Source organism: Neovison vison, chromosome 13, assembly GCF_020171115.1.
Source record: "Neovison vison isolate M4711 chromosome 13, ASM_NN_V1, whole genome shotgun sequence".
Taxonomy (NCBI): Eukaryota; Metazoa; Chordata; class Mammalia; order Carnivora; family Mustelidae; genus Neogale; species Neogale vison.
In genome coordinates, this window is record NC_058103.1 from 39572143 (window position 1) to 39585968 (window position 13826).

The 13826-nt window shown below is 36.5% G+C and overlaps 1 protein-coding gene across 2 annotated transcripts in view; it reads right to left on the reverse strand.

Moving 5' to 3' along the window:
* The window catches only part of MNAT1 (MNAT1 component of CDK activating kinase), a 209348-nt gene that overhangs the window by 129140 nt on the left and 66382 nt on the right, over positions 1-13826 (reverse strand). For both annotated transcript variants that reach the window (XM_044231026.1, XM_044231025.1), the window contains exon 4: positions 5383-5486. In XM_044231026.1, the coding sequence (XP_044086961.1) occupies positions 5383-5486 (104 nt within the window). The remainder of the gene's footprint in view (positions 1-5382; positions 5487-13826) is intronic.

The window sequence follows — 13826 nt, forward strand, 5'->3', positions numbered from 1 at the left end:
AAAAGGGATCATACTAGAAACGTGGAGAGAGACACAAAAGAGAAGTTCATGTGAAGACAATGGTACAAATCAGAGAGGCACTGAAGATTGCTGACAACCACCAGGCACTAGAAGAGGCAAGGAAGGAGTCTTCCCTAGAGCATTTACAGAAAGAATGACCTTGATGACACCTTAATTTCAGACTTGTAGACTCTAGAACTATAATAAATTCCTATTGTTCTAAGTCATCCAGTTTTTAGTAATTTGTTACAGTAGCCCTAGGAAACCTAAGAGGTTGAGCTAAGACTTCAAACAGTAGGTATTTGCCCCCATTGGAGAGTGGACAGCTATTCAGGCAGAGAAAACAAACATGAATAAAGCCGGAATGCATGGTATGGCCAAGTCATGAAGTATGGGGGTGGGGAAAAGTTCTAGGTAAAACTGAAAAGACAAGCAGAAGGCAGATCATGGAGGGTCCTAATGCCATACTAAGGCAACCAGAACCGTACTAAGATAATCAGGACGACATTAAGGAAATTTGAGGGATAATTTTAGAAAGACAACTAGATGCAGTAAAGTATACAAATCAATCGGGTCATGACTGAAGACAAGAAAACCAGTTAGAAAAACATTTCAATAACCTAGACAAGAAATGATGAGAGCCCTAAATAAGGTAATAATAATAGAAATGCAAGGGGAACCAGAATTGAAAAATGATGAGGAGAGACCATCAACAGTATAGGAAGTTAGACCGTATATGGCTTGAATATTTGGATGAAGAACATAATAGTAAAAACAAGAGGCAAAGACTTAAAAATTCAGCTCTGGAATGCTGAATTGAAAGTGCCTATAATACATCAAGAAATAAATATCTATTAACTATTTATACGTATGTCTATATTGCATAGTATAGTATATTGCATAGTATAATGTTTTTCAAGAGAAATATGTTTTTCAAGAGAAAAACAATGTGCTACAGAAACATTTGAGAGTAATTAGTTTAAAGGGGTAATTCATAAAGAGAAGCCCTGAAAGGAACTATGTTTTAGAGTCAGGAAGGAAAACTAAGCCTCTTTAAGAAGATGAAAGGGGAAGGTGACAGCAGCAAGATGAGGAAATCAAGTGGTCCCATGGAAGTTAAGGTACAGGGTTTCTGTATCAAAGGAGAAGACTACACGAAACACTGCCAACAGGCCAAATGAGATTCAGACCAACAGTCTACCATTTCTAACAATGAGACACTGGTACCCTCAATTTTCTCACTGAAATAGAATATGTGAGCATCTTGGACATAGTAGGCCTCAATAAATATTGATTAGCTATCTAGCTAGCTGAATGAATAACTGGAAGAACAGCCATCAGTAAAAATCAAACACTGTGGTGACAATGAAGAATGTACTGGACTGAAAGAACAGAAGCATGTTGAAAACTAAAGATCTTTTTGTGTTCTTCCTGATACTACCTTACAATCAACCTCCCTTGCTTTCACCTCCCACTCCTACTCCATCAATAGGACTTACTATTTTATTTGACAGAGAGAAATCACAAGTAGACGGAGAGGCAGGCAGAGAGAGAGAGAGGGAAGCAGGCTCCCTGCTGAGCAGAGAGCCCGATGCGGGACTTGATCCCAGGACCCTGAGATCATGACCTGAGCCGAAGGCAGCAGCTTAACCCACTGAGCCACCCAGGCACCCCAGGACTTGCTATTTTAAACTCAAACTATCTCTCTAATTCATCCCCACCTCTCCATTTCTTGTCTAAGTCACCTCTAAATTCACCAACATGACTGCAATAACTTCCCACTGGTTTCCCAAACTCAAGCTTGATTCTCTCAAATTCAGCCTCCACCAAACCACTACATTTATACTAACAGGCAATACCTTATAACCACTTGGTTTAAAACCCTTCAGTGACAATCATCCACAGACACGTTTTAAAACATTACTCCAATGGGGCGCCTGGGTGGCTCAGTGGGCTAAAGCCGCTGCCTTCGGCTCAGGTCATGATCCCAGGGTCCTGGGATCGAGCCCCACATCGGGCTCTCTGCTCAGCAGGGAGCCTGCTTCTTCCTCTCTCTCTGCCTGCCTCTCTGCCTACTTGTGATCTCTGCCTGTCAAATAAATAAATAAAATTTTTTTAAAAATAAATAAATAAAAAATAAAACATTACTCCAAGGAATCTTGGAACTCCCTGATAAGATGCCTAAGGTACAATACAGAAGAGATTGAACAGATAGAAATTCAGCTTCTCTCTTCCCACTATCACTTTAACAAAAGTATTCCAAGCAAGCTTTCATCTGAAGAAAAGCTTCACCTATTAAAACATAAAAACAACTGGGACACCTGGGTAACTCAGTCAGTTAAATGTCTAACTCTTGATTTCAGTCATGATCTCAGGGTTTCCGGATCAAGCCCCATGGTGGAGTCTGCTTAGAATTCTCCCTCTCCCTCTTCCTCTGCCCCTCCTGCCACTTTACTCTTTCCCTCTAGACAGACAGACAGACAGACAGACACACACACACACACACACACACACACACACACACACACACACTAACTGGTCTAACTATGTAAGCCAAAATTACTTTTCATGATAAATTTCCTTATGTGACCTATGCCCTTTCTACTTCTCCAACTTCAACTCTCTCTCTCTACTGAACTTCAGCAATATAAAGCTACTAAAACCTCTCAGAACTCTGATTACCCATGCCTTCTTGCCTTTGCTTATGATTTCTTTCTGCCTGGATGTCCTTGTGCAGCATCCATATTTCCACCCTTGTCCCATCTTCTCCACTTTGTCAAGTTCTACTTGTCCTTTAAGGCTCCCATTTAGGCATCATCTCACCTGGAATGCCTTTCCCAATACTCTCAGAATGCATTAGGTATTCCTCCTTATACTCCTATAATAACAAGCAATAGCACTTTCCACATGCTTATGACACTGTATTGAAATTACCTGGCTTCTTATTCATCTTTCTGTATAATATGCTTAGCAGATGTTCAACAAATTTATTGAACTGATTTTTTTTATTTTGCTAAACTGACAGACATTCTACACAGCAATCTCTACTGCCCATGAGAATCTAGAAAACTGAAAATAAAAATTAAGGTAATTTTAAGTAACAAGTGCTTTCCAGAATGTGGAGAAAAAGGAACTCTTGTGCACTACTGGTGGAAATGTAAACTGGAATAGCCACTGTGGAAAATGATATGGAAGTTCCTCAAAAAATTAAAAATAGAAATACCGTATGGTCCAGTAATTCCACTGCTGGATATTTACCCAAATAAAATGAAACAATAATTCAAAAAGATATATGCACCCCTGTATTTATTGCAGCATTAGAATTTGCAGCATTTATTGCAGCCAAGATATGGCTACTCTAAATAGGCAACCCAAGTGTCCACTTAAGGTTGAATGGATAAAAAAGATGTAGTGTACCTACACACACACACCCACACACACATACACACACAGAGGGATATTACTCAGCCACAAAGAAAGGATAAGATCTTGTGATTTGCAACAACACAGATGGACCTAGAGGGTCCATCTATACTACTTACTTAAGTGAAGTCAGTCAGAAGTCAAAGAAAGACAAATATCATGACTTCACCTATATATGAAATCTAAAAAACAAAACAAATTAATAAACAAACAAACAAAAAGCAGAAACAGCTTCATAAACACAGAGAACAAACTGGTGGCTACCAGTGGGGTAAGGGGTGAGGTGACAGGCAAAATGGGTGAAGGGGAGTAGAAGATACAAGCTTCCAGTTATGGAATGAATAAACTAAGAGATAAAAGGTACAGCATAGAGAATACAGTCAAGTATTATAAAAGTGTTGTATGGTGACAGACGATAGCTACACTTGTTATGAGAACAGCATATAGTATATGTGTGTTGAATTGTTATATTGTATACTGGAAACTATGGAAATAATTTGTGTCAACTGTAGTTCAATTAATAAATAAGGAGAATAGACTAAATATTAAGGTAATCTTCACTAAGACTCTATTTCAAGATTAGATCACATTCAGTTTCTCCATGCTCACAATGACTGATAATAGGTACTGCCTCCATGAAACAAGATCTCCTTAGCAGAAATGTCAATATAGTTTTTCTATATCAAAAATGAATCGCTTTATATGACTAATCATGCAAAAGACTTTTTTTTCTTCTTTGATACAACTTTGATGTTTTTAGAAACATAGTGAGACTTCAACATTCACAGAGACATGAAAAGCAAGTTGCTATCTTATCTTAGACACCAGCCATGTAAGTTAGTCCATGCTTCATGGGCCACAAGAGAGCTAAGCTCTATTCAATGATACCAGTTACTGATATAGGTCAACTAGCACTGTCTTAGAAAATGTGGTCCTATGTCTGTATGTTTGTGCCAATACCAAATACCTGGGTCAGTATCACTAGTAGGTATAACATTCTGCATAGAATGATCAGTTAATAAATGTTAATGAGTTACTAACCAAATCACTTAGTTAAAACATAGCTAAGTATTATAATTAATAGAATAAAATGAATAAAAGCAGCTCAAATATTCCCACTGAAATATAGTATTTGTTTTATTCAATAACCTATAGTTTTCAGATAATTAGAAATTTCTGCCTTAAAATAAATAGCTAGTCTGAAATTAGATTATTCTTTCACAGCAAATCTTAGTATTTCCAAGCTTAAAATGCTGAATGAAAAAAGTATTCACGTGAAAGGAATATCCTTCTATTAATGAGTTAAGTGGGGCTAGTGCAACAAGTTACCTATTATCTACTTTGAACGTATTTTCTAATGTACCCACAGAAGGCTACTGGGCAAAGAAAGTCATTTTATGGCACACTGATCCTCTCAGAAATGAGACAACTTTCTAAAAAAGTCACTGGGTATAAATGGAAGGAGAATGTAGTGTCAATTCCTTGAGAGCTTTAAGGCAGGAAAGAAGTATCTAAATGATAACACTTGTAAGACTATAAGGAGAAAGTAGTTCTAAACACAAAATGAAAACACAAGCTATGTGATCCAGATACGACTTTATCATTTTGATTAACAATCACAAATTCCTGATAAAGTACCTCAAAAATAAGTACTTCTGCTTTCCTCCAAAACTAGAAAGGCAAGTATTAAAGAAATAACAGCTAAATTGTTTAAGTTAAGACAAATCTCTGCATACACACAGTTCTTCCTTTAGAGAATATATTTTAATAATGCCATCAAAGTTGTTATGCCTACAGTGTGCCTCCTATCTATGTGCCTATATACATATACAGTATTTCTGATCTGGATTTCAGCTAACTTCTTTATAAATTTAACTCATTTTAGAGGAAGATAGCTTTTCAGGGATCATATGGAAGCATTCATTTCTAATACAAAAGAGAAAATACTTAGCAACCAACCAGCTTTAACTTATTTTTCTGAATGACATCTTTATTTTCCTTCTGGTACATCTCCATTTTCTTTTTGGTGTTGTCCAAATCCACATTGTTGGTCAAGTTGAAAACTGAAAATAGGAAACAATGACATAAAATATAGTTTTAATACAAATCCTCAGTAGATAAAAAAAATTCCTCAGAGTGACTTAATTCTTCAGATTACTACTTACAGCTCTTTTTATGTTCTTTTACCTACTGGCTATTTTAGAGGCTTATTCTAGTTCTGCAACTATGTTTTCAAAGCCAACTATAAGACTGTCAGACTACCATACAGAATATCTAAACCTTTAAATCACCCCCCAGAAAACCTAAGATATATGCTTGTCATAATCATATTAGATTTGATTTTTAAAGGATCCAGTCTAACTTTAAAAGCATATAAAAGATTACTTAAATTTAAGTAAAAAGAGTAAGTCTGTAATCTACTACACTGGTCAAAATCCATACTGAAAAGAATCTGTGCTCCACAAACAGAAAAATTATCCAAAAGAATAAAAAATATCATACATTGGTATAGTTTACAGCAAAAAAACAAGTTTCTTTTAAGGTTTTATTTATTTATTTGAGAGAGAGAGAGAACACAAGGAGGGGTAGGGGCAGAGGGAGAAGGAGACTCCCCACTGACCAATGCTCAATCCCAGGATCCTGGGATCACAATCTGAGCCAAAGGCACACACTTAATCAACTGAACCACCCAGGTACCCCCAGAAAAACAAGTTTTATTCACATTCCAATGGTCTCCAACATGGCTGGACGCAAGCCTGAATTATTTCCCACATAGTCTAGAATAGAGTATAGCTTAACTAGTATAGCTTAACTAGTAAAGAATAATCTGGCACCCAAACTTAAGACTGAAATAATTTCGTAAGAAAAGCCACTGAGGTATGTTCAAAAAAGTGATAGGCTTTCAATGAGATAGAATTTTTTATAATTTTTAATTTTTTAATAATTTTATATTTTTATATAATTCTGACTCAAAATAATGCCTTATTCCCCTCTAAGTTTACATATATAAATTAGTCACTATGATACTCTGAATAACAACCAAAAGCACCTCTATTGGTATATACAAATCATATGATAAAGTACTAACCCATTACCCTATACTTTACAGTGTTTACATCAACCTGTCTAAAGAAAAATCCATATCATTCCTTATGCTGTACCTTATATCCCTGTGACTTATTCATTCCATAACTCAAAGACTGAATCTCCTACTCCCCTTCACCCATGCTGTGAATCCCCTCTTGCAATAATCAGTTTGTTCTCTATATTTATAGGCCTGATTCCACTTTGTTTATTCATTTATTTGTTTTTTTAGATTCCACATATAATTGAAATCATATGGTAAGTCTCCTAAGGCAAGTGAAACAAAAGCCAAAATACAGCATTGGGACTATATCAAAACAAAAACCTTTTTGGACAGTGAAGAAAACCATCAAAAGAACAAAAGGGTAACCTGCTGAATGAAAGAAGATATCTGCAAATGATATATCTGATAAGGAGTAATACAAGTAATTTATAAAGAACTGATACAATTCAACACCAAAAATACAAATAATCTGATTAAAAAGCAGAGGACCTTGAATAAACAGTTTTCCAAGAAGACATACAAATGACCAACAGATACATGAAAAGTTCCTCAATATCACCAATCATCAGGAAAATGCAAATCAATATACCACAATGAGATATCGCCTTACACCTGTAAGAAAGGCTAAAATTAGGACACCTGGGTGGCTCAGTTGGTTGAGCAGCTGCTCAGGTCATGATCCCAGCGTCCTGGGATCGAGTCCCATATCGGGCTCCTTGCTCGACAGGGAGCCTGCTTCTCCCTCTGCCTCTGCCTGCCATTCTGTCTGCCTGTGCTCGCTCTCTCCCCCTCTCTCTCTCTGATAAATAAATAAAATCTTTAAAAAGAAAGAAAGAAAGGCTAAAATCAAAAGAGAGATAATAAATGTTGGCAAAGATACATTGAAAAAGGAACCCTCATCCACTGTTAGTGGGAATGTAAATTAATACAGTAATTATGGAAGACAATATGAAGGTTCTTCACAAAAGTAAAGCAGAAATACCACATGATCCAGTAATTCCACTACTGGGTATTTACCAAAGAAAACAAAAACACTAATTCAAAAAGATATATGCACCCCTATGTTTACTGCAGCATCATTTGCAATAGTCAAGATATGGAAGCAACTCAAATGTCCATCAATAAAGGAATGGATACAGAAGATATGGCATATACAGACAATGAAATATTAGCCATAAAAGAAAGATGAGATCTTGTCATTTCCAACAACATGGATGGACCTGAAAGGTATTACACTAAGTAAAATAAGCCAGACAGAGAAAGTCAAATAGTTCCTAGACTTTTGGATTACAGAGGCTTATAGATCTGAAAAGTAACATTGGGAACCCAACATAGGGTTACCTTTTTTTGTTGAGTAAGGCATCAAACACACTCTAAAGACCAATCTGATCCTCAAAAGGCCAAAGGACTTCAGAACATCAACTTATCATAATCACTGTTAAAAACCCAGGCTCACCTACATGTGTAGAAAAAAACAAAACCAATCATCAATTCTATTATATGCAATTTGAAAACTCTGAAAAAAATGAGGGAAACTGAGAAACAATAGCCCTCTAGCTACCTCTCCAGCTTTTTTACCACAAAGTAGAAAAGAAAATAGTAATTGTGATAAACCAGGGAATCTGGTTAATATGCAACGTAAGGCACTCTGCATAAATCCCACTCTGGTCCCTGGAAAAAACTAAGAAGGAGGCTCAAAGCTACCAACTGCCCTTAGAAAGTCAACTGTGACCCACTTGTAAATGCAGGGTGATTCTGCTATCTTTGCCAATCACTCACAATTGACTTCTTTTATTTTACAGGTCATCTATTGAGCCACCAAATCCAATCATCTTCTTTTTTTTTTACTTTATTATTTTTTTTAATAAACATATAATGTATTTTTATCCCCAGGGGTACAGGTCTGTGAATTGCCAGGTTTACACACTTCACAGCTCTCACCATATCACATACCCTCCCCAATGTCCATAACCCCACCACCCTCTCCCTAGCCCCCACCCCACCGCAACCCTCAGTTTGTTTTGTGAGATTAAGAGTCACTTATGGTTTGTCTCCTTCCTGATCCCATCTTGTTTCATTTATTCTTTTCCTACCCCAAACCCCTCACGTTGCATCTCCACTTCCTCATATCAGGGAGATCATATGATAGTTGTCTTTCTCCGCCAATCATCTTTTATAACTTCTATCATTCTCAGTATCTATGCCCACTTAACAATATCGATAACTTATTTTTCCTTAGGCACTTTCTTCTCTTGACTAATTTAATACATTCTACTGATCTGACTCCCACTACTCCAACTATTCCTTCCTGTTTCTGTCTCTGGTTCTTCTTAGTCTCTACGTAACCTGTATGATTCTGGCTTTTGCCCTCTTTCCTTCCCTCTCTATTCCTTGGGCAATCTCATCACTTTCCATAGTTTCAACCAAATAAATGCCAGGAAGTGCTGAGACTATTTCAAAGTGCATTTCAGAAAGCCAAATACATAATTATCTCCAAATTTGTTCCTCCTTGTTATATTTGTTCCTCCAAATTTGTTCCTCCTTGTTATAATCTGTTATAATGATTATCATACTAAGACACCAAGATTTAGCATCTTCATCTGACCCCCTCTCCTTTGCATTCTACAAACAGCAGGTGCTACCACCAAAATCTCTTTAAAGCTGTCCTTATTCTCAAAGTGCCCTGACAATATAACAAGCCAGATGGTATTTCTCCCAGATCATTTCTAATAATCTCTGACTTAATTTCCTATCTCCAGAATCTCTGCATCTGATCCTACACTCTAACCCAATTCATAACATACAATGCTGTCACGCTAATATTTCTGAAGCACACCTCTAATCACCTTGCACCTCTACCATTCTATAGTCCTCTCCTCCCTTCTGCCTTTCCCCCTTTTACTAGGAAAAAAAAAAAAATCAAACACTTTTAGAATTCAGAACCCCTCACAATCTAGCTTTAACTATTTCTCTCTCTCCTAAATAAAGACCTCTCTTGAAAGCGGACAGTCTGAATTTCCCAAATGTCCCCTACATTTCCTATTCTAGTTCCTTTGATCACACCATTCTGTCCCCATTCTTACTACTGAAATTATACCCAATCTTTAAATGTCTACTCAAAAACTACCTTTTCTATAAAATTCTCCCCAACTTCCCTAACTAGAAAGAACTTCCTTCTCTTATAAATGCTGAAAACATTATTTACAGCTTATACAAAAATCTCTTTCTACTACATATAATATGTATACACATACACAGTGTTCTTTTTTTTTAAGATTTTATTTATTTATTTGACAGAGAGAGAAATCACAAGTAGGCAGAGAGGCAGGCAGAGAGAGGGGGGGAAGCAGGCTCCCCACTGAGCAGAGAAGCCCTGATGTGGGGCTCGATCCCAGGACCCCGAGACCACGACCCGAGCCAAAGGCAGAGGCCCAACCCACTGAGCCACCCAGGCATCCCCACAGCATCCTTTACTTACACTTTATCTTGCACTCAAAGACCATATTTTATACAATCTCTGTATTATCCAGACATAAGGGAAAAAAGTGAGGAAAGGAAACAAGAACTCAGTGATTATCTATTCAGGTCCCAACACAGGTGCTGAGAGCATACAAAGAATTTCCTATGTTCAAAGACTAAAGATCTCTCATTAGGGAGATCACCCCAAAACACATAAACTTAAGTAATAATGTAGGACACTATATGATCAAGTGACAACAGGGGAGAACTAAAATTACCCTGCTTCATGCATTAAATAATATCTAGCACTGTGCTAGCTACTGAAGAAATATTTATTAAAGAAATAAACTGTCCTTCCTTTTAACCAATTAACCCTACTAAAACAAAGTACTGATTATGTCATTTGTCACTCAGTTCACTCACTGCTTCTGCCTCCACAATGCCTTGAAAAAGGAAAATCTAATGCTTTTCCCTTTCTACTCAGTTCTGCAGATTCCTCAGAGCCTCTTCAAGAACCAACGGGAAGACTAAGCAATTCTACCCAGAGAGGCTTTGCTTCATTTGTTTGCTTCAAGTGATCTCTTCAAAATTTTGCTTGAAGAGGGATGCCTGGGTGGCTCAGTTGGTTAAGCAGCTGCCTTCGGCTCAGGTCATGATCCCAGCATCCTGGGATCGAGTCCCACATCGGGCTCCTTGCTCGGCAGGGAGCCTGCTTCTCCCTCTGCCTCTGCCTGCCTCTCTGTCTGCCTCTGCCTGCCTCTCTGTCTGCCTGTGCTCGCGCTCTCTCCCTCTCTCTCTGACAAATAAATAAATAAAATCTTTAAAAAAAAAAATTTTTGCTTGAAGAATACACTCTACACTGTGTACCAAGTATCTATGAAGTATATATGACAGGCACTATGTCCAGCATCTGGCCTTAATACATCACTTAATCCTCCCAATAACCTTATGAGATAGGTACTTCTACTATTCACACTTTACAGATAAGGTTTAAAGACATTAAATACCTACACCCAAGTTATGCAGCCAGTAAATGTTGTAACCAGGATTTTAACACAGACTATCTGATTCCAAAGCCTGAACTTCTACCTACAATACTAGTTGTATTGTTCCTCTCAATGCCAGAAAAACACTGCTAGCACATTTCAGCTCTTCTTCTGCACCAGCACAGGCTCTACACTTACCTACTTCCAAACTGTGATCATATTGCTCCCAAAGTACCCATATCTTAGTACCAACCTCAACCCAGAACTATGGATATCCATATCTGCCTCAGCATTCTATATGCAGTTTAAGCACCAACTCTTCTTTATAACTCACTTTGCAGGTACAATCTCTCCATCCCTGAATGCCCACAATATATTGTTTGATATCACACTGGTGGCACTTACCCATTTTCTACCTTATAAAATTATTTTCAATGTACATATCTATTTGACCTAACAGAGTATCAACTGAGGGCAGATTCTAGGTCTGATTGATCTTTATCACTCCCAACACTTCAATAAAAAATTTCCAGTACATACCTATTAAAATGACCAATTTCCAGTACACTGACAACAACAAATGCTGACATGGATGTGAAGGAAAAACAACTCTTGCTCATTCCAACAGGAATGCAAAATGACAGAACACTTTGGAAGACAGTATCTTACTTACAAAATTAAACATACTCTTACCATTTTATCCAACAATCACACTCCTTGGTATTAATCCAAAGGAACTAAAAACCGTCCACACAAAACCCATATACAAATGTTTACAGCAACTTTATTTACAATTGCCAAAGCATGGAAGCAACCAACATGTCCTTCAACAGGTTAATGGATAAACTGTGGTACATCTAGACAATGAAATATTATACAGCACTAAAATGAAATGAGCTATCAAATCATGAAAAGACAAGAAGGAACCATAAATGTGTTATTTCTGCTAAGTCAAAGAAGCTGATTTGAGAAGGCTACATACTGTATGATTCCAACTACATGACAGTCTAAAAAAAGGTAAATCTACAAAAACAGAAAAAAATCAATGGTTGCCAGAAGTTAGGGGAGGAAGAAGAGACAAAAAGGCAGAGCACAGAGTAATTTTAGGGCAGTAAAACTATTCTGTACCATACCTTAAGGGTGGATACATGTCATTATATATTTGTTCAAACCCATAAAATGTACAACACGTACAACTCTCATATCAACTATGGTCTTTGAGCAATAATGATATGTCAATACAGGCTCATCAATTGTAACAAATTTACCACTCTGGTGGGGGGATGCTGATAGCAGGGAAGTCTGTGCATGTGTGTGGTAGAAGGTATATGGAACTCTGTACTTTCCACTTAATTTTGCTATGACTCTAAAACTGCTCTAAAAAATAAAGTCTTTTTAAAAAAGCCCTAGTAGGAGCTCAAGAAATACTTGTGGAATTACCACAAGAGGAAAAAATAAATAAACTAATGCTGATGTTTATAATTAACCTTTACAATTACAGATTAAAATGGACTTTATAATCACAGAATTGAATATAATTACAGAACTGAATTCTATAGAATGGCAAAGCAAATGGATACAAAATACAAGAAAAAATTATCTTTGTTTCTTTTGGTTATAAATCTGAGAAGTAAAGGTAATCAAACTGATATCCTATATTGAACTTTAATAGAATATTTAAACCAGTTAAAGAAAACACAAAGTTTATCAGCAAGCTGGACAGAGTACTACTGATCAAAGTTTTCTATTAAGTAGAACCCAGAAATAGGTAAAGTTGAAACCTAAGTGAAATTCATCTGTATACAATTTTCTCTCATGCTTATTAAAAACTTTATAATCAATCCCAATAAAACTGAAATAACCAATTCATTTCACTTTTTTCATTTGGAAAGCCAAGGTAATAACAATAAAAGTTATAATCATAAATAATACAAATAACTTCCCTTAATAAGAAGAAAAACAAATTTTTTTTAAGTAAAAGTACTATCTTAAAAACTTTTCAGATGAAGCAAGCTTCATTCATGCCATAATGTTTCAGGTTAGTATAGTAGTCTTGAAGAAAAAAGAATACAAGATAATTTTCTGTAACAATCATCTGCCCCTTTATCTGGCTGCTGGTATAGCTCAGATGTTGACCTGCCTTACTCAAGTATTAAAAGGCAACAAAAAACCTATTGTATTTTCTGAAAGATTTAATGTTATTTAAGTACAATTCTGAAGTCTTTTTGACATCCAGAATTTATAATTAGAGCCCTTAGGACTTTCTCACCCTTTCAAAATAAGCATACCCTGAACCAAAAGAATAATCTATTTATTATGAAACTAAGAACAAACCTTTGAGATAAGCCCTGGGGCCAAAAGGAAACAAGAATTTTTATGTTTAGATTGTCATAAGCATAGAAAGGAGCTTATTGTTAATGCTGTAAGAAAGTTCATCTTCATGTGTGCCCCTTCTATTATAATTTTTATGCCATTATTCAAAATTACAATATCTTAAAATTTTTATATTTGTGACATTATAAGGATTCAAAATGAAATTTATTTAACCAAATGACCAATCCCCAACTTCTAAATCCTCAAACACTAACTCCTTATCCTCTCTATCAACTCTATTCCTCTCACTCTAGGCCTAAGCATCTTCAATAGAACCCTTCGACCTTTATAACGGAGTTCAATCTTCTTTAAGGTCCTTCAAAATATGGCCCCAATCTACTTCTTCTTCTTTCATCTCCTACTGTTTCCCCAATTACCATCCCATGTTTTGGACACAGACTAATAACTACTCTGAGACTAGCAAGCACCTTCATGGGCTCTGAGAGTCAGAAAAACCTATGTTCAAAATTTGGCTCCATTATTTACTAGCAATGTAA